Source organism: Ixodes scapularis, unplaced genomic scaffold, assembly GCF_016920785.2.
Source record: "Ixodes scapularis isolate PalLabHiFi unplaced genomic scaffold, ASM1692078v2 PGA_scaffold4__175_contigs__length_147842914, whole genome shotgun sequence".
NCBI lineage: Eukaryota > Metazoa > Arthropoda > Arachnida > Ixodida > Ixodidae > Ixodes > Ixodes scapularis.
This window is the reverse complement of record NW_024609879.1, coordinates 130112417-130134787: the sequence shown is the minus strand read 5'-3', so window position 1 is coordinate 130134787 and position 22371 is coordinate 130112417. Positions and strand designations below refer to the sequence as shown.

The 22371-nt window shown below is 44.6% G+C and overlaps 1 protein-coding gene across 1 annotated transcript in view; it reads left to right on the top strand.

The window, feature by feature from the left end:
* LOC8040247 (synaptotagmin-10) overlaps positions 1-22371 on the top strand; it is a 90897-nt gene that overhangs the window by 5746 nt on the left and 62780 nt on the right. The window contains exon 2 of the mRNA XM_029980816.3: positions 5155-5366. Coding sequence (XP_029836676.1) covers positions 5155-5366 — 212 coding nt within the window. The remainder of the gene's footprint in view (positions 1-5154; positions 5367-22371) is intronic.

Genomic DNA, 22371 nt, shown 5'->3' with positions numbered 1-22371 from the left:
TCTTTCTTGTGGATACTCTGGTTTTGGCGGGGTTAAATAAAGAAACCTGCGGCTTTACCGTTTGCTTTTCAGCGTCTCAGTTTCGTGTGCGTAGAAAGGAACACGTTTAGGGAAAAAAACTGCTTGTTTGAGATGTTGCGTTTAATATTAGGGGCTTCCTATTTTCTATTCATGGGGGATCCGTGCCCGTGTGTGTTCGCGCACCGCATGCAGCTCGGAGCCCGCGGAGTGAAAGCTGTTTCTGTAGAACCCGGGGGTCATATGGGTTCAAATCCGCATTCTTCCCCGTTTCTATCTGGATGAGCGTCGTGCCGCGGCGCGCGGTCGTTACTGCGTGATGGACGTTTAAATACCACGGGCTGGCAGCGGTACACGCCGCACTGGCGAAATTTTGAATCCGTACAGCTGAGACACCAGACGCCCATTGAGGCCGATGAACTTCCGGCTGTATAAACATGCCCACGACGCAATTAATATTATTTTAATTGCCAATTATAAATAAACGAGGCCATATTTTTGTGAAAATTTTTCACAAATATTGTCAGCAAAAAAAAAAAAGTGAGTACAGCAGTATAGTTGCCGAGAGCTTCAAAAACCAGTCGCGAGCACCTCACTGTAGCTCTACAGCCAACGACATTGGGGCATCGATCAATAATAACGCCCAAGACCTAATCACGAAGAAACAAGCGTGATCCATAATAGAACACGCCCTCAGTTTCTTAAGATGTCTGTGTGACTATATAGTCATGTTATGACTATGCGCGCATCATATTTTTTTTTTCTGTCGCGTTTGAATTTTAGTAGTGCGCAAGCATCTCCAGAGCCGACAGTGCACTGGAAGCTTAAGGAGCTCATTAGCCCGGTAAAACGGCAAACTTTAGCCACGTGAACACGCTTCCGGCCATACTCACGCGCAAAGAGCTCGGTCACGTGACGATGGGGGAAGCGGTTGATAGGTCCGGCGAGCGCGTTGCTGCCACCGCACTCTCGATTTAAGGGTGAACGGAGTCTGTAGGTGTGCGCGATGTCTACAGAAACTTGCTGCACGTACGTGAGAAAATCAGATCCTTATACATAAGCACTTTAAGTACCTTGGTGTCACGTTTTCTAAAGACCTAACCTGGACCAAGCATATTGACACCGTCTGCACATCGGCATATAAAAAGCTTTGTTTCTTGAGATACAAGTTAAAACATACAACTAAAGAGATAAAAACGGTTGCTTATAAAACATACTTTAGGCCCATCTTGGAATATGGTAGTGTCGTCTGCGATCCTTATACAAAAAAAGACATTGATAGGCTAGAAAAGGTCCAGCAACAAGCTGCGCGTCTTATTCACTCTAACTACAGACAGACAGCATCCCCAACGGAAGTGCTCAGAGCTAGTAATATAGAACCTCTGCGCATAAGGCGAGAAGTCGCACGTCTGAAATTGCTTTATTTAATGACCAACGACAAACTAAATTTAAGCCCGAATAAATACGTTCTCCCATCCAGCTCAAAACGATCAAGTAGATTGAATCATACAAAAACATGTCAAACTTATAAAAGCCGAATAGATACCTTTAAACAGTCTTTCTTTGTAAAAACTATTGAGGCTTAGAATTCCTTGCTCAGTGATGTTGTAAATTTGGAAACCGTGTCCTCCTTTGAAGATTCCATTGCAAAGCTGTTAACATAATGAGAGCTTAAAGTGATGTCCTTTAAGTGTGCAATTTGTAATAATTATGTGGGTCAATTTGTTCAATTTGTTTAGAGGGCCAAGGTTGTGCATTGTTGTCATTGCTTGTTCGAACAGCAGTGTCTGCTACATTGACAATTTCTTATGCTTGCGTCTTTTTTTTATGTGTCATCACAACGATGGATACTCTCCCTGTAATAGCCCCAAGAGAGGGCTGACAGTATTTTCAAATAAATAAATAAATAAACAAATAAATAAATAAAATGAATGAGCGAGAGAGAGGAGACAAGAGTGCGCGGTACGTCAAAACACCGAGCTCTTGGAAGGATGAGTGGGTAGACCTAAAGCTAGCTGCCTTATTTCTACTGCAGGCATCGGGGCCGTTCGAGTGCGAAAGCCCCGACGCCTGCGTTCAACGTTCTAATCCACTCGACGAATGCACCACTAATCATTCGAACCAGAGCTCGGCGTTCTATAACGCCCCAGCGATCTCGCGTATCCTCCTCTACCTTAGTTTCTCGGCGCAAACCGCGCCCTCCTTGACCTGCTCGTTTCCATACGGATGGGCATCGGAACGGCATGTGGTCGGGTGTCACTATACAACGTGATGCAAGCAAAAGACCCCGGGTTAGCAGTCGTGCTGAATCGGCTAAATGCCTTATCGACAGCGTGAACCGATGCGACCTTACCACGCAGAGGCCCCACGTCCTCTATACACTCGCGTCTGATTTACACTAAGAAATCTGGCGCGTCTACTTTCCAGCTATGCACTATCGAGAGCCAGTCGGAGCGCTCTATGAGGAAAGCTTGGAGAACGCCAGGGATGAAAGTGGAGAGTATTAGGATGTCATTCCGATGACTTCGATAACGATACTCGATACTCAGCCGCGGGCTTTGTGGATGTATTCTATCGTTATGAAGTATCATTATCGGGGGTATCGGAGGTATCGGAACGATCTACAGCATATAAACTAAAGGTATAAGGCGCTTAAATTTAACGCTTTTAAGGCACTTTACTATAGATGTGCGAGCGGTGAAAACACTAAAGTTGAGGCTTGGGCGAGTTGGTACATACTTCGGAAATTAAAAACAGCGCGGAAAGACGAGGACCGGACAAAGAAGTGACACGGGTCGACGTAGCGCTGACTTACAACTGAGTTTATTGAACGCAAACTCGCAATATTTATTTGCGGTGTCACGAACAAAAGAACATAAAAAATTCAGCCCATGTGATGTATCACCAATAAAAATAAAACAATGATAAAAAACATTGAAAAAAACATTGAAAAAAATAATAATGAAATGCGCCATGACACAGCCGTACAGAGTATGTGCCAAAAATCGAGCAAGTCACGGAACTAGAAAATTCATCTCTTTGCCTGATAGGGCCACAGAAGGACTGCTTACACATGCTGCACCCAGCCTCGCTATCTCAACAGCCTCTCGAATTTCCCGAGTAAGCTGGTCCCTATGACGCTTAACAACCTCACACCGTTGGAAGTCGGGAAGGCAACCACAGTCGCGGCAATGAATGCCCAGGTGACCAGACACGGTTGTGGAGACACTGTAAGCGTGCTCTCTCAACCTGTCGTTGAGACAGCGGCCCGTCTGGCCAACGTAGCGCCTGCCACACGTCAAAGGGAGAGAATAAACAACCCCCTCCGAACACGGGACGAAGCGATCTCGATGCCTCGTACTGCAAGCCGTGGCCGCCCTCGAAGAAGGGTTAACAGCTCTGCACAACCTGGACAGCTTGTCCGGGGCAGAGAATAAAACGTCGACGTCACACCTGCCAGCAATGCGTTTTAGGTTGTGGGACAGGCCGTGTACGTAGGGAATAACCACAAACTTTCTTCTTTCCCTTCCCTTTCTTTTGTTGTCTTGTTATCATAAAATTAAACATAGCTTTGACAGGCAAACTGAACGCCTCGCAGATGCTGGGTTTCCCTCTCACGTGTTAACAACGGTCGCCGAGTCTTTGCTGAAAGATATCAAGAGCAGCCCTATGAGAAGTGAAGAAGAGGCCAACAACAGAAAGGGAAGGGAAAGAAGAAAGTTTGTGGTTATTCCCTACGTACACGGCCTGTCCCACAACCTAAAACGCATTGCTGGCAGGTGTGACGTCGACGTTTTATTCTCTGCCCCGGACAAGCTGTCCAGGTTGTGCAGAGCTGTTAACCCTTCTTCGAGGGCGGCCACGGCTTGCAGTACGAGGCATCGAGATCGCTTCGTCCCGTGTTCGGACGGGGTTGTTTATTCTCTCCCTCTGACGTGTGGCAGGCGCTACGTTGGCCAGACGGGCCGCTGTCTCAACGACAGGTTGAGAGAGCACGCTTACAGCGTCTCCACAACCGTGTCTGGTCACCTGGGCATTCATTGCCGCGACTGTGGTTGCCTTCCCGACTTCCAACGGTGTGAGGTTGTTAAGCGTCATAGGGACCAGCTTACTCGGGAAATTCGAGAGGCTGTTGAGATAGCGAGGCTGGGTGCAGCATGTGTAAGCAGTCCTTCTGTGGCCCTATCAGGCAAAGAGATGAATTTTCTAGTTCCGTGACTTGCTCGATTTTTGGCACATACTCTGTACGGCTGTGTCATGGCGCATTTCATTATTATTTTTTTCAATGTTTTTTTCAATGTTTTTTATCATTGTTTTATTTTTATTGGTGATACATCACATGGGCTGAATTTTTTATGTTCTTTTGTTCGTGACACCGCAAATAAATATTGCGAGTTTGCGTTCAATAAACTCAGTTGTAAGTCAGCGCTACGTCCGTGTCACTTCTTTGTCTGGTCCTCGTCTTTCCGCGCTGTTTTTAATTTCCGAACGGTGAAAACAGTGAAAACATCAAAACATTAATTTACCTCGTTAAAAAAAATAGAAACTTGTTTCGCGTAATTAACGGCACCGCTTCGCAGACGACGCACGTGTAGTGAAAAGTGCTGCTGACAGATAGCGTACGCTGCGCCGAGGGAGCCTATCGTAACCCGAATCGACCGGCGCTCCCTCCACGCAGTGTGCGACATCTGTCGTCATCACTTTTCTCTAGTCGTACTTCGTCTGCGAAGTGGCGGCGTAAAATCTCCAGAACAGTTTTTTTTCTCTCTCTTTTGAATGAGGCAAGTTCAATATTTTGCTTTACTTTTTTCACTAAACTTTTTTATCACCTATTCGTACCTGTGTAGTAAATCACAGCGCGATACGTTCAAAAACCGAATACTGCGGGCTGTCTACAGTGCCTTAAAAGCGTTAGTTTCCATGCTGTCCTAAAACTCTCTGTTATGATTAGACATTAAAAAACAACATCTGTCCTAAAACAGTCTGTGCTTTGTCCCTGAGCATGGTAAAACTCCGCGCTTCTCATGGTGCTTCACTATGAGTGAGCATGTTGGGCATGCTCAGTCATGATCAACAACTTGATCTTGCTTACGACCGGGTTTGATTGGGGCACTGATTTCATCGCCATTTTTGCAGGTCTCCCAGCTCATCAAACGTGCCGTCGATAAAGATCAGCCACAGCCTACCGGAAATGAAGGAGGTGCAACCGGACGTGTCGCCAGACGCAGTGCCCAAGAAGGTGGCTCCGCACCGACAGATAACCCTGCCCACCGTGCCCACGAGGCACCTCACCTTCCAGAGGCAGCTCTCTCACCGGCTGGACATGTGCAACACGGTGCCCTTCGAAGGTAAGTTAGTCACACCTGTCGGACAGCCCCAGGGCAGGCATGTCTACGTTACTAACATAAGGTAACGAAGTACCTTTACTCGTCACGCATTCTGAAAGTAACTAAGTTGCGTTGAACCGCGATTCAAAAGGAACACGTTACGCCACCTTGAGAGGAGCGCGTTCATTTTCTCGTTACTATATGAATCTGTTGTTTCTCGAAACAGTAAGCGCTTCGAATATCTGTCGTGGCTAATAATTCTTCGCATTTAATCTGTTCGTGCCGGAATAACTGTGGTTATACTGGCGTACCTTGTGCTCATCCTTTTATGTGTTATGTGGCGTTTTCTCGTCGTGCAAATGACATGTACGAGCTGGGGTGAGAACTCGGTTAGTACTTGTGCTGTACACGCTCCCTTCCAGATGTAGCTAAATACCGTTACTTATTGCTTCGTCAAAAAAGCAACAAAAGCACGTTACTCGTTTCTTAGCAAGGCAGCAAATGACCAACTCCAGAAAGAGGTTAACGACCTCGAATTTCGAAGTCGGCGACTGAATCTGGAAGTTCATGGTATCCCGGAGGTCCAGGGTGAAAACTTGATTGAGACATTAAACAAAGTTGCTGAGAAACTAGAGGTTCCTCGACTGGCAGAATCTGACGTTGTAGCTCTACACAGGCTGCCCGCAAGACAAGACCACGCCCCCGGAATAATTGTTCATTTTGTAAGACAAAAAATCAAAGACACGTGGATGAAAAAGAAATGTACACCACGTATTTTTATCCAAGATAATCTCACTCGACATAACAGGGAATTTCTTAGGGCAGCCAAAGATCGGGCGAAAGAAAGAGGCTACGCTTTTGCGTGATACGCAGATGGGAAAGTTCTTGTTCGTAGGACGGAAGGCGCACGGGCCATTCAGATCAAATGCCTGGATGGCCTTGACAAGCTGTAGACGATAAGGCCAGGGGAGCTTATTTTTTTTTGTATATGTTTTTGTTCACATGACCGTCGCAGAACTTCGCTTTCCTTCAGATGTGATAATGTTGTTTAATGATAAAACAAATAAACCACTTTCTGTTTTTCACTTAAACGTCAGGTCGGCGAGAAATAAAAGTGATGAGCTTGGAATCCTTCTTGATGATTTTGGATTTTGTTTTGATGTAATCATGCTAAGCGAGACATGGTACAATCAAGAGTCTGATATTTTGCGCTTCGAGAATTATAACATATTTTATCTGAATCGTACATCTCTGCGCGGTGGTGGAATAGCTATGTACATTAAGAAAGATATTCAATGCAATCTCATAACAGATTTTTCTGTAATGACTGATGATTATGAAGCTCTATGTGTGAATTACGGTAACATTGTGTTTGCATTAATGTATAGACCACCGAGTGGTGATTTATCAGCTTTTTTTAGTTATTTCAATTTGTTGGTGACAACGATTATAAAATGATTTTAGGCGGTGATTTCAATATCGATATGAATTCTGTTTCTGCTCGTCAAGTTGAATTTTCTACTTTGTTTCAGTCGTTTGGTCTCTTCAATGTAATCACTTGTTCTACTCACGTTACTTCTTTCAGTGAAACGTTACTGGACTTGTTTATTACAAACATAACTTGTACTCGGGTCTCTGCTGTTGAGTGTGTTCTGATATCAGTGACCATCTTCCAATTTATTTTCTTGCTGATTTAGATAATTTAAGGAAAGCCCCTAGTTATGATACCATATACTATACCTAAGTTGTTAACGTTCAAACCCTAGAAATGTTCAGACACTGCCTGGCGTCTAAAAACTGGAATGTGGTGCTCTCAAGGAACTGGGCTGATGAAGCGTACGATTACTTCACAGATCAATTTGATGCTATATATAAAGAATGTTTTAAGCCTCAAAAAGTAACTATATCTAAAAAGTCTAAGAAACCATGGGTCACCAAAGTAATATTAAGAATGATAACTAAAATAAACAAGCTCTATGCACGTTTTTTGAGCACTAGAGACCTAGATCTGTTTCAAAAGTTTAAGAAGTGTCGAAATGAGATAACAAGCATGCTAAGGAAAGCAAAATGTTCATATTATTACAGAATGTTTCACAGTGAAAATAGAACTGACGTAATTTGGAAAAAAAGTTAATATTTTATTAGACCGAAACGATCACGATAACGTTATAAGGGAACTTATAATAGAAGGTAATAAGTTGAGTGGAGTTGAACTAGCAAATAAATTTAATGATTATTTCACGAATTTGTTCTCCCCTGCTCAAACAAGCGGTTCCCCGTGTTCAACTCAAGGAATTTCACAAAACTGTTTTCTGTTTCCTACCGACGAGAGCGAGGTAAGCTCAGCATTTCTGAACCTCAAAAACAGTAAATGTACCGATTTTAATGGAATGCAGGTACAGCCAATAAAATACGTGCTTGACATCATCTCGCCTTGTCATACACATATCTTTAATTTGTCGTTCTCGACTGGTGTTTTTCCTAAAGGTATGCAGATAGCTAAGGTGTCTGTCTTATACAAGTCCGGAGACAAAAATAATATGTCCAACTACTGACCGATCTCAATATTGCCTGTTTTTTCCAAGGGTTTAGAGAAAGTTATTCATGTTAGGCTAAAAGTCTTGTGAAAAAAATATGCTACTTACAGATTCTCAGTATCGTTTTCGGAAAGGTCGTTCTACTGAACTGGCTCTTTTACAGCAAAAAGAAATTATCTTAAACAATTATGAAAATAAGTGTCTAACTTTAGGAATATTTATTGATTTTTTTAAAGCCTTTGACCGGCTGAGTCATAAAGTTCTGTTAGAAAAACTATATTCTTATGGAATTCGAGGGCATTCCCTGGCCCTTATAGAAAGCTACTTGAGTTTCCGGCATCAAGCTGTTAAAATAAACGGTTATTCCTCAATGCTGAAAGCAGTTCGGACAGGAGTACTTCAAGGAATTGTCTTGGGGCCATTGCTGTTTAACTTATCTATAAATGATAAAGTTACTATCACAAGGAAAGCTTCATTTGTCATTTATGTAGATGATACCAGTATATTTTTTTTTCAGGAAAAGACATTGATAGTTTAATTACCGATGCAAATATATGCCTTGAAAGACTTAGTTGGTGGACTGTCTCGAATTAACTGAAAATTAATGAAAGTAAAACAAATGCAATTACCTTCAAACCGAAAGGTACAGTGTGTAAGGCCACCACAAAATTAATGATGAACTCGTCGGAGGTTAAGTTTGTAACTATTGTTAAAACATTAGGCGTGATTTTTCACGAACATATGTTATGGGACTCGCATGTTCAAAATCTTACTATGAGACTTTCAAGCATCATAGGTATTCTATATAAGAACCGCTTTATATTACCATCTCGTGTAAAGCTTTTAATTTACAATGCATTATTTAATCCTCGTATATCATACTGTAACCTAGTTTGGGGAACTACGACAAGGACTAACGTTAATAAATTGTTTTTGCTGCAGAAAAAACCAATTCCCATCGTAACTAATGAGTCTCATTGCGCACACACTGAACCTCTTTTTTCTAAACATAAAGTAATGAAAATCAAAGAATATTTTAAATATAAGCTATTAACTATGTACATGGCATCACTTAAATTTCATAATCATCCATTACGGCAAATTTCCAAATTGACTAGCAAAAATATTGCATACGATATGCGCAGCGCCGGAACCTTGAGAGTACCACGTCCAAGAACTAATCACGGTCTACAGATGATTCAGCACACACTTCCAACAGTATTGAATTTTTTCAAAGAAAAAAATGTCGTCATTGAAAATGTAAACAATAATAGATTGCGTGAAATATTATTTTCCTAATAACATATTTTTCGGTGTGGTGCATAAATGTTCTTTTTTTTTTTGTTTCAAATGATGCAATTGTATCCCGCTGTCCAATCTACCTGTAGGGGGCAGGGGCTTCGTCAAGCTGCATTTCTGCAGCTTTTTCTCCTGCCTCCATCGCCCATTTCGTATTATGGGAATAAATAAAATGAGTATAATTGAATTGAATTCTCTTATAAAGTAACTAGGTCACTACTTTGTTAAGGAAAGAAAAGGTACTAGGAGGTACAACGTATAATAACGCGTTATTTGTAACGTGTTACCTGCAAGTCTTCCCGAGGGCAGTGTAGAGGGAGCGCGTTGGTCGGCTGCTAGTCGGCGCGCCTGGTGACCAAAAAGGCCAGCGTTGGAAAGGCCGTGCCGGCGAAGGGTTGGGCAGGGGCGCTGCGTCACGCTTCGGCAGAGCACTCGGGCGTTTCAAGCTCGAGATAGGGTCCAATGTCTTCGGCTGCGAGTAGCCTCAGAGTCACAAAAAGTCCGCATGATATGGTGCTGCTTGTCGAGTGAAACTTCATAGCTTAGTGGGTAACTGCTACCCCTTCCAGGAGAGAGCGAAAGTTTCCAGAGTGGTTACGGCTATTGCGCGGATACCGGATTATAGGGGGCGCTACGTCCAGCTTGGTTTCTCCAGAGTTCCGTGTTTAACAACGCAGGGTAACGTGCACTGGACTCTTTACTTCATCTTTCTAGATTGAGCGCGGGGCAAAGGTTGGGCGTGACTCGTGCGCAATTTTTCGCTGCATCCGCGTTCGGCTTCACTGATTCAATACGAGCCCAAGCCGAACGATGACGCAAAGTTCGGCATTCGTGCGTCGAGCGCAGCGTCAAAACACAAACAATTCATCTATGGTGTTGTTCCCATCGGAGTGGTTCTCGCTTTAGCCCCCAGGGGGCGCAACGATTGGATCTCCTTCTTAACAGAGATGCTAAGTGAGCTTCTCTTCAGATTGACGACACTGATTAAGCCATCTTGATGCTTAACAGTAGCCAGTTATCCAAAACTTTATTAGAAGTAGCAGGAAAGCGTCTATCGTCCTCCAGAGATGTTAAATGAATCCGCGGCAAAGCAAAACAACATAACCTGAACTTCCTGGCGCCGTTTCTGAAGCTCAGAAATCCGCATTTTTGGATCGTAAAGCAGCGCTCACGCTGCTAATACATTAAAGAAAAGAGAGTCTGTAGACACTGTATGAGAGTTTCTTCCTGGTATGACGGTCCTGTGGCATTGGTCATACAAAAAATACAGGAGGACGCTTAAGCTTCGCCTTTAAGAGTGGAACGAGATAGCTAAATATAAACTCTGCTCATTATCAAGTCATTCAAGCGTTTCTGTGTGGTCTGTGAGGAGCGCGTGACGCCGTTCGAAACGGTCGTAAAAAAAATGGACTCCCGTTGAGTGTCTTCAACGGCTTTCACTGGCCGTAGTGCATCTGCCGAAATATCCCCGGATACCTACCGTGTGGTTCTGCCATCTATGCTTACAGGTATTGAAGTTTTGAACTCTGTATTCGCTCATTGTGACATCACCGTATGCCCAAACAAGATTAACAATTCTCGAGGAGAAATAAAACGCCACGGCGTTCTAAGCGACCTCATTGGGTCGTCGCGTACCCGATGAACCATGTCTGGCTTTTCACCTTCAACTCTCTGAGAGCGTAGCGGAAGCTCCTCGAAGCTACGGAACTTTTGGTGAAAGGAAAAAGATGTCTGCTCATTGATCCCGGCGAGTGCGAGTGGCGAATACGGCTGCACTGGATACCAGTTCATATAAGCGACGACTGAGTGCGAAGGGCACCCAAGGTGTATACGAAAAAAATCAACGAATCAGCCCGAGAAACATGGAGAGCGGAAGGCTTTCAGAATGCTCATAGGACGACAAGACTGCTCAGAAGGAACCTGAAGGAAGGCGTCATCAAGGATAACCTCCCGCATAAGCTGCGTCGGTTCGGCAGCAAAATTCTCGTTCTTGTCCCCAGAATAGCGCAGCTCTGCCTCCGATATAAGGGGACCTGCCACATCCTAAAAGATGGCCGCGTATCTCGCTGTGATAAGTGTCATCGTTTTTCGTCACGAACAAAAGTATTGCATGCGGACGTACGCCACTGTAATGTGGCCTGACCACGATGAAGATACCGCAGCGTTCTTCATTGATGGAGAAGAAGCCTCGAAAATTTAAGACGCCGCTGGGCAGCCAATTACCCATGCCGAAATGTCTTCAGCCGGTGACGAACGAGGCACATCAAAAGACATCACCGCATGAAGTCTGGAGCCTTACAAGACAGCTGCCTGTGGTGAAACCGTCGCAGACATCGACAGTGTAGTTTTAATCTTCCCAAAAAGTCAGCATACGAAGACAGCCGACGGAAGCGATCACTTTTAAGACAATGCCACCAATGTTGACCTGAAAATGGACTACAGCTACGATCTCTCCAAGCGGCCGCTACATCGCGTCGAGGAGGATGACCCCGACCTTGAAGGGCATGAAAAAAGCACGCCTCAGGGAAGAAAAAAGGCAAGCCCCCAAGCTCCGCCGGATATCCGACGGCAGCACACGTCGCAGTAGGTGGTTAGGCTCACTTTGAAAATACATTTTTTCTAATTGTTTCTTTAGATTTCAATATTTGATCGTGCTTGTCGCCACAGCTGTGAATTATGTAAGTTTTCTTTGAGGTTGTTGTACATTGATGTTCCTTGCAAACCCCATTCCTCCGCACCAATAATGCTTTCATCAAAATTTTCAGCACCTTCTACCATTGACTTAACTCTGAGAACACTCAATATTAGATGTTTAAACTGTAGTCGTAAACAGTAGCATCTCTTACGTTTCCTTCAAGAAGGGCAACTTGAGTTTTTAGCTGTACAAGAAACAAAAATTCCGGAGGAAAAGCAAGTTTCAAAGGCTCTACCACCTTTCCTAACCTCGTACGAGGTATGTACAATTGACACTGCAAGAGGGTTTTTGTTTCTGTTTTTTCTTTTATTCCTTAAGAAATTTGTTTCTCTCTCAGATTTGAGTCTCACCACCGATGGTGATGGACGTTTTCGAATGTGTGACTTTGATTTGTTTGACGCTTAGTGGCGAATTATTTGTGTCCATGCCCCCTGTAAAGCCAGTGAGCGAACATTGTTTTTCCCGAATCGGACCATTATATTTCTAGGTGACTACAATTGTGTGTGCGACGCCGGTGAGAGATGTCCAGTCACCCGTGATAGCGATGTTAGGGCAAATGTATTCTTGGAAATAATTGCAGCAAACTATTTGTATGATGATTTACACATTTCGAGCGGAACTAAAAAAAAAATCATTTTACGCACTTTCAAAACTTTTCACACGCGCGCCGTGATCTTATTTATGTTTCTGCTAAAATTTTACGTAAAAGGAATTCTTACTGCGTAAAAAAAGTTTTTCTTAGTGACCATTGCCTCGTAAAGGTCACAATTGGAGACGACCAGATTTCTAGGGCAAAATTTATAATAATAATAATAATCTTTATAATAATCTTTATTATAAAGATTATTATAAAGATTAGTTGGCGATTATGGAAGCTGAACACCAGTCTGCTTAATGAAGAAATATTTTTAGATACAGTAGGTGACCTGTTGGAAAAAACGGCATAGCAGATTGTGACATGTCCATTGGAACGACGGGAGCGGTTCGAAGAGGAAGCAAAAATGACGCAATCGAAAAATCCAGCAAGCTTAAAGTTTGCGCTAGAACTGGGAACGAAAACTGGAGCAAGATTTATGTACTCTGTGTGAAGCTGAATGTGAAAACCCTGGTGGGAGAGCAAAAAAAAAATGTAAATGTCCAATTACGCCACGAAAAAATCCAGAAAGCGCGATCCGAAGGCCCTGCGTTATATGTTCAAGGGTGCAGGGGTTTCTCTGCTGTGAGCAACACCCCAGACAGGCCTTGAAAGCGGAAGTAAGTTTTGTCCAAAGGCATTCTTTAAATTAAGAGGAATGGTGTCATACCGACAAAGAGAGCTTAAGAGTGCTTTCGCGGAACATTCTCAAAGAATGTTTTAACTCACTCCAGTGAGAAAAGATGATGGAATTGAATGGCTTGTCTTTTATGGCGAACCTAGATGACGAAGCTAAGGAGGGGCTGGAAAAACCCATTAGCCTGGGGGAAGTCGAAAAGGCAATAGGCCCGGAGGTAAGATGCCATGCCCAGACGGGATATGTTGAAGTTTTCTTTAAGAAATTCAGAATAGTGGTCACTGTCATCAAGGAATCATATAAAAGAAAAGCAATACCACCATCTTTTTTAGAACCCATGCTTTGTGAATCGAAAAATCAGAGGACGGCGCCAAGTTGCGACATGTAGAGGGCTCTCGACCAATTAATCTATGCAATGTAGATTATACGTTATTAAGAAATCCTGAATGGAAGGTTACAGCAAGTAATTCGCATGTTGGTGAATGACCACCCAACGTGTGGCATAACATGGCAGGATGAACGAAACAAACATTTACGTATCCAGAGAATTTCGAATGTTGTACAGAGGAAGGAGACTAGATTGGCCATGCTCAAGATTGATTTAGGAAAAGCATTCGACTGCGTCCGTCCGAAGTTTTTTGGGTGATTTCGCGGCATGTCAACATGGGGAAAGTTATTTTTGAAGGCGTACGAACTGCATATGGTGGCTCTTCTACGCGACTAATTGTTAAGCGTAGCGTAACTTGCAAAATCCCTGTACTGTCCTCTGTACGTCAGGGTTGCCCGCATTCACCTTTATTGTTCGCACTTTATCTTGAGCATTTTTTGTTTGAGTGTCGTTAAGAGTGAAAACGTTCATGGTTTCACGTTTAGCTCCCTCGAAGTGATGGTATTGGCATATGCGGATGACATAGCAGTTTTTTTTGCAGAGACAAAAACAAAAGTGTAAGCAGCGTTATTGATTTAGTTAAAAACTTCTTCGACGTTTCTGGTGCGGATGTAAATTTATAAAAATGTTGTGTATTTTGGCACTGTACATGGGCCACAAAGCCATCAGAGTTCGCAGAGATCAATTGGGACTCAACGCCTACAGGATACCTTTGCGTACCTCTCCAGAACTTGCGTCATCCAAGTGTTTACTAGTCCGAAGCCACAGAATAATTTAGAAAGCGGGTATTCCGATGGCCAAACCGCGACTTATCAATTTTTGCTGGAGCAATGGCATGCAACATATTTCTTGTCGATAGCCTTATGTATGTGCTTCAAGTGTTACATTGTGCTCAAAGTGCTATGAAGAAAGTTCGTAGGATATGTGCTACATTCATTTGGAAATCAAACTAGGGGCCAATGAGAAAAACATACCCTCTTTCGTCGTATTTCTTTTGCGAGGATTGGGCCTATCGCATTTGTTCTCCGGCATCTCACGTTGCGATTCATGTTTTTGCGTGATATTGAAGAGCCTTTTGTGCGCGCGGTAATTTAGACAACCCTGGCGAGGCACTTGCGTTCGTTTCTTGTCTCAAGCCATAGCGAACAGCCAACAATTATTCTCGGATTCCTAAAGCAGGTTGTTGAATCATACGATTTTTTGGCAGTTTGATATTCCAGAAAATATTTGTTTTGAATAACTCGAAAATCCTGGTCCAGCGCCCTGTATGACACTCTTTTCTCCAAGCATTTGTATCGTACATTGTACATCCAGAGACGAAATCAGGACGTTCTTTGTCGCGTCAAAAAAAAAAAAAAAAAAAAAAATGTCCCTGCAACTACGTGCTAATTATTTTTTTTTCAAATGTTATATTTTGACTTTTCTTGTGAAGGCCTGGCTTCACGAGAAGGCATTTGTGTTCCTTGGAAAGCTATTTACTTGTTGTGTAAAGCACCCGACCCATAGAGCACGTGTTTATATTTTGTTGGGATGCCTTGTTGTTTCAGATATGTTGCAGAGAACCTGAAAAAAATGACTTAGAAATTACAGCATACTCGATTCGTATTCTTCCGATCACCTCCCAGGAACTTGTTCCTCACGTCCCGGTAACGTTAATTGGCCTTTACAACATCTGGCGTTCATTGATGTCGATGAGGCATGCAGACCTTAACCCGCGACCAGTTGAAGCCTACTTCGTTAGATTTGTGACTCAAATACATATGGATAACAAGATGCTTTTCTTGGGCGGGTCGGTGAGTGTGAGAGACTCACAGAAAGCCCCCAACATTCATATGAGAAGTGCTAATCAAATACTGGACGGTTAGCCGTTACTTGTCTGTGCAATGGACGCTGTAATAAAGAAAAGGAAAGTGTCTGCGCCGCCTAGTGGGTATACCGTGTCTGATTCGGAACCGAAAGGTTGCCGTTCGATCCTTCAACCCTAAAGAAAAAATTTGAAGAATTTTTTCTTTTTGGCACATGAATTGATTAACGACCAATCAGTATTTTCTCGTTCCATGAACGCCGGATTTACTGCGATACGAGCTCCTAAACGCTGTCGTGTTAAAACTGTCTGTACATCTGTTCGAAGCATAGACATGTATGAGGGAAGCGTGCTTCGAAAGTACTTGACTCGTATCCGCGGATAATTCTGTTATAAATGTCCGCAGAGAAACTCCGCGTCTTGCGTGGGACGTATCAGCAACGTTACTGGGGCCTAATGACCGCCATATGCGCCCGCTCTGAGGTAGCACTAATATGGCGGCGCCCAGGAGTAAACAGGGGAATTGAGAAGGGCGGTACCCTATTTATGCAATAACTTATTTAGCGCCGCTAACCACGGATATCGAGGCTAGTTTCGTCGTTCATCGCGAACTGTAGAGTGCTCTCCTAACGAACGACCAGAGGACGGAAGAGGGGTGGCTGAGATGTCAGCCTGTGTACGTGTCTCGTGTGGCTACCTTGTCTTGGGAATGTAGCATAATTCTAGGTGGCGCGAGCTACCTATCCATTCATCTATTCACTTCTGGGATTTTCCAATACACGAGGAGAGCCGAAACACTCCAACGCCAATTCAACGGCGAGATTAAAAGAGATGTTCAATGAGGTGTGGAAGTAGAATATAAAAAGCTTAAAAGTTACAACAAGGTTCGACGACCATAGACACGACACTGTTAACGAACTTTACGCCAACAATGCGCTTGTGCACTGCAAAAAAAACAAACAAAAAAAACAGGGGTATTTTGAGAAATTTAACATCTCAGCCATTTTTGTCACAAATATTTTTTTATGTTTTTTGAAAGTGCACGCAATTGGGCTTGATTCGACTCAATGTAATAGGGTTATAAGGCATCGATGAAATTATATCGCTCATTCGCCTGAGGGCTAAAGCTTCGGAAAGGCGTTGCCTATTTTTGCGCTGATATACCTAAACGCAATTCGCGTGGCACGCTGAAAGAAAAAAAACAGTCTGGTGAGTTAACTCTACAACAATGAACCTTGAACTGGGAAAATAAATATAATTCACACCCGCGCAAAACATCTTAAATTTGAGACGTCGTGTGGGGTTCCTTTTTTTTTTTTTTGACCACGTTTTCCTGAACTGGAGATAAGCTTCTTAGTTATAATCTGTGTGTCTGAATTTAAATAAATGCTAATCCTATGTTCGTAGGTGTCTTTCATCGTGAACGCTGTAATGATTCCTCCTACTCGAATACCGCCTACATACCTGTCAGTTATCAATTGTCCGGCAAGTCTAAATTGAATTGACCTTATTAAAAATGTTTACAATGTGTGCCTGTGTGTGTTCCGTAGCGTATCAACTTTACTCCGAGTTCAATAGGGTATTAGGCGAATGGGGGTCGGTGAAGCTTAAGTGGGTTAAACATAGGCACTCGTTAAAAGTGATGTACGCCTTTCTTTGATGTCTGCGCCCACGTAGGAATACTATTTTTTCTCTCGAAATTTTGTATCGAATGTAACGAACAGAAAACCATGTATCGCGAATGACTATTCGGTAGTCCGGAAGGAACGAAAATTAGGTGCTTTCAAATGTCGACAAAGTTTAATCCCCCCCTCCCCCCCCCCCCCCCCGAAAAAAACCAGGGGGGGGGGGGGGGGGGAAGGTGCCGCCGCTTCCAATGCACCCTCCTCAGAATTTACGGCGCTCCGTGGGGGCCGCCATGTTAAAACTTGATACGAGTGTTGCTGCATCTCTAGGTCATCTTTAAGTTAGAGCTGACGGAGAAAATCTGGCCACGGCGCAACGCCGATGTACGCTGGAAGCTAGAGCCGGTTTGCTTTCGTTGTTTTTGTTTGGTCGGAGAGAATCTAGCAACAACGCACGTTCAACATGGCGCCGGTATTGCTTCGGCAGCTTCGGTTCGACCACGTTTGACGCGGTTTTCGAGCACATGTAGCGAAAACGTGACCGGAGAAGTGCCCCTTGATGGTCCCGGAAGACGGAAAAGATCATTCGTAATCGTCGTGTGTGCTTTGAAAGCGAAGGGAGTCACAGGGTCCATGAGTGCGCAGCCACAAGCCAAGGTTCACGACAGCGCTCCGTTGACTTCGGCGATCTCGTTCTGTTTGGTGCAACCGGTGCAACACGGCGATGGGCGGCAAAGAGTTGAAACGTTCGTGGTGTGCGGTGCGGTGCTTGGAGGTAGAAGCCCATACTAACACGAAGCGCAAATTGGTTATTGTGGGGTTGAAATTCAGCGGTTTCAGTCCCGTCGTCGTCAGCTGATCCGGTCCAGCTGGTCCGGGAGGACGCAGTGAGCGCTTTTAAAAGTAAATCTTCCTTCGTTCCGTTTCAAAATCTGGAAGATTCTCGACGCATACCGTGAGTAAAAAGCTGCGGGCGTTTTCAACAAAATTACGTCGTTTCAATTGAACAATGGACTCCGGATTGTTGTCCAAGACCTGCCGTTTTTATGCTTCGTGCTGTTGGCGTTTGCACAGCGACGCACACCGCCTGAGTAGATGATTCGGTCCTGCAAAAGACCGGTCATACAGAATTTTAGGGAAACTTAAGTCACCACCGATATTTTCTTGTAAATCTCGTGTGAGTTTGTTGCGCTCGTCATGTGGTGTGAATAAATTAGGGCAACGTTTCCTCCTGCCTGCGGATGCATGAACTGAGATCATTTTTTACGTAGTGAACATAGCGTTTTTTCTTTATTTTGGAAAGGTGATGGGGAATTTATTATGGTACAATCGCTTGAGAGTTCAGAAATTGGAGAGAGCGAGCATGCTTTCCCAACTTTGTCTCTTTTCTCTCTGGCATTGCCCCTAGTTTCAAGTTGCAGTTTCAGTAGACATGCCTACTAGCAGGTACAAACTGCTCTAAAGTAGGTAAAAGACTGGTAAGTCAGGGCGGCGCGGACTCCGTGTTTCAAGCTTTTCGCAAGGTGACTGGGTAAGTGCTTTTGCGAGGTATGTGGAATACACAAGCGATTTTGTTACGCCCGTCGGTTGCGTCTCCAGCAAAACGAATAAGATGATCTACAAAGGCGCAATCACAAGCCAATATTTACGATAACAGTGCATTTGATTCGGTGGTCCGTGTAGTTGTATTTTACCCTGCTTTCTGCAACACCGTGTCATGGCGAAGAGCTGGAACGTTCACGGATTGTGCTGGGCTACCGGTTGACCCAAAGGCGGATCCAGAACTCCGTTTTTTGTTTTTGTTTTCTTTGGGGAGGGAAAATCTAAAGCAAGATAGACAGAACTCGGGTTGCGCGTTTTGTTTTAACCGCCGCAGAACCACAGTGCACCGACGGCCCCTAGATGTGCGCCGCTGCGCGGACTTTTGGTTCTAAGCCGTGCTTTGATACCGCCGCCGCGGACTTCAGTCTCGGTTGAAGCGACGGAGTGGTTCTCCAAGTTCAGAGTAGAGTGTGCCTGCTAGGGTGCGGCCTACCCTATTTCGAACTTTCGTCCTTGAGTACCGAGCCTCCTACCACCTGGCAGGCCGGTAGTTGGTGTTACTTCGGGGGATCCACCCATGTCAAATCGCCCTTCGAGAAGGGGGCAAGGGGGGGGGGGGGGGGGGGGGAGAAGCGGGGGTGTCCCCATCGCCCCCCTCTTGGGTCCGCCGCTGGGTTGACAGAAGCCCGCGTCGCCCGCATCGGCACTGAGTGCACTTGGGCTGTTTTAGTGGCTCTAGGCTGTTGATGCTCAAGCCATTCATCCGCGGCTTGCCGCCAGCTGATCCGGCTGCTCGACGGTGAGGAAACGGCGAAAGTTACCTCTGAAGTAAATGTAAATCCTTGTTCATACAGTTATCCGGTGTCAAAGTGTGGAAGGTGTCCAACGTGTATTGAGGGCGGGAACTACGAGCGTTTTGCCTTGCTTTCGTAACCGAAACCAGAACAGCGAGATAACTGCCTTGCGTACTCCAAAATGTTGAAAGCGATAAGTCGTCAAAAACCCGTTTCTAGGGTTCCAAACCAAGTAAACAAGACAAATATAACTCAACTTCATTGTCTGTATGCAGGAGGACTTATGTAACACAACAATACATTCTCGTTCCAAAACGAAAAAGAAAGTAAAACTCAGTCCGCCGTATATGGCAGCAACTTCTCCGCTGCAAAACCTATGCTGGCAACGTAAGCGGTTTTAATATGGCAGCCTCCGCTTTGCGCCGCGTTCCCTTTCCCTCATCCCCCCCCCCCCCCCCCCCCTGGAAAAAACAACAAAGATATGTTGACGTCTACAATGTGGATACCATAAACCGTACAAAAATCCAATCAAGCCTTATCGAAATTAATGTGTCTTGCCTCGGTCTGGACTACGCGAACACTTTAATCCTCACCTGCTATTCGAATAGTAGCCGAAAGAAAGAAGTAGCACCAGCGTCCGGTGTTTGGACTCCAGACTCCGGTCGAGGAGCAGACAACGTTCTTGCTCGCTCTGATTGGAGGAAGACAGTGGGTACGCACAAAGGCAAGTAGCCTTTGCGTCTACCCACTAATCCTTCCAATAAGAGCTCGGCGACCTGATGTCACCGTACGCTCTCATCACCTCCTCTCCCTCGGTGTCTCTACGCATAGTTTTGACCTTCTGCGTTGCATGAAACCAAGCCTTGTTGTGCTATTGGGCTTGATAGGACGAAGGCAAGCCTGGCGATTTTGGCTTGTGCAAGCTGGCTGTGTGGGAAGCTTGTTGCTTTCAGTCTTGGCAGTCATCGCTCGTTATTCCTACGCCTAGGGCTACTTTTGTACTCGAAGCTGTCTGTTTTGTCGCATACGAGCCTTTAATGAGGGGCAGAATTCGTGGAGTCCTCCACCCACCCGTTGTAGCGCACAAATTGTGCTCGAACCTCAAGCGTCTGTTCTAAACGACGCTTTATTAAACTCTAAAAACAAACGTTTCTTTAGTACACTTTTTTACGGCAGTAGAAGATGTTTCATCTCATCAAAGTTCCTGCCGAAGTGAACTACTTTCGTATGATGGTTACTGTGGTTTACTATGCTTAGCAAGACAAACACTGGCGCTACATTTCTGTGATTAAGATGCCCACCGAGTCGTCTTTTATTAATGATTCCGGAATTTATTATTGCCAACCTTAATGAGTAAGCGACGTGAGTCAGACGCGGCGACATTAAAATACCCGTCAGAAAACGAAGTTCTTCAAACCGCATTATATGGCTCTGGGCTGTCTAAGTTTTCGCTGCCGCCTAGCGGTTGTTGCAGCCGTCTTATCAAAAAAGCAATTGTGGCGTGCCCGTCATTCTTAACACGGAATTTAAGGTTCTTACGATTTTTGCAAGCGTTTTCTGTGGCACAAATCTTGAGCGAACATAACTTGAAAGGAGCGGCTGAAAAACACCAACCGAGGAAAAAGATCTTTTGACCGCTAGGGGCGCCCTGGTGGGGCTTGAGTCATGTCCGCTCCTTTCCTATATTCACTAACATTCCAAGCAACTTAATATTGCTCCGTAGCTAGTGAAAATGCGGTATTAGCCGAGCATGGACGCCAAAGAACCAATCACGCAGGTAGGAAGCCCTCTCAGTGCTCCACAGACCGACACTGTTCAAAAAAGAACTCCGCGTTTGTCCACACTCTAGTCCGCACCAGGGGCGGAAGCACTGCGCCTGCGCAGAAATCAAAATTTTCACAAAGTTAAGCGTGTGCGCATGTACCGAACCGACAGTGGCGTTACCACACCGGTGTGACCTTAGAGCCGCGAGTTGATGTGTACGCAATGAATGGGTCCCGTTGACTGACCGTCAGCACGATTGATTTTACGGAGCTGAGCACACTTTGAGTAACCTGTTTGGGGCTACCGGTGGCCGAGGAGGCTAGCGCACAACAAACAGCCCGGAGCACGTGGAGCGAAAGGTCGCGCAGCGGAGCCGAGGGATCTTCGGCTCAATCCCCATCCCTGGTCCGTTTCGATTTGGATGGGTATCATGCAGCCGTCCACAGACATTTACACGTTTCCCAAGTACCAAAATACCTTTAGGCGTTCCTCGCTCAAAAAGTAACTAAATACATTACTCGTTACCGATTCCCAAAGGGAACGCGTTGCTTGACCACAAAAGTAACGATCTACCTTTGTCGTTACTTTGACGACCCGCAACTGCTTTTGTTGCATGGTTTATAGTTTTCTTTTCAATAGTTGTTCCACTTACGTAGAAGCTCGCTCTTCAAGTTTTGGTCGGTTACGTTTCCCCGCTTCCTTGAGAATACATCTCGAGAGACGCTGAAGCGTCGTGGTACTGACGCGCTCGTGGAAACGGCAGTGTTCTGCTTCAGCAACACCTGGTGGAATTCCCCTCTTGTTTTTGTTCTCTCTGCTTCTAAAGTTTCGAGTTGATGACGGGTTCTGTGCCTTCAAGTGTTGGCAAACCCCTTGTTTACGTTCGGTCTGTGCGCGATTCTAGAAGGTGATTCAACCAACGAACCTTTTTGTGTTTGCTGGGTGAAGTACATTCTAAGGCGTAGAGTTCGTCTGAACTGTTCAGCGATAAGCGTTGCTATACCGGCATACTGTTTATTCGTTTTTCGGGTTGCCAATCTGCCTTTGTTGGAATAGACGCATACACAGGTCACAATTAAAACGAGGCTGTTGAAACGTTGTTTGCACACGTTACTCCTCAAAAGTAACAAAATACCGTTACTTGCTACTTTGCCTTAGAAATAGCTAAGTACGTTACTCGTTTTTTTTCTAAAAATAAAACTAGATAGGTTACTCGTTAAAAAAGAACCAGGCAAAAGCACTTGTTTCTAGTATGGCGTTATGTACATATCTGGTGGTTCACGTTCAATACCCCAAGCTAGCTAGCA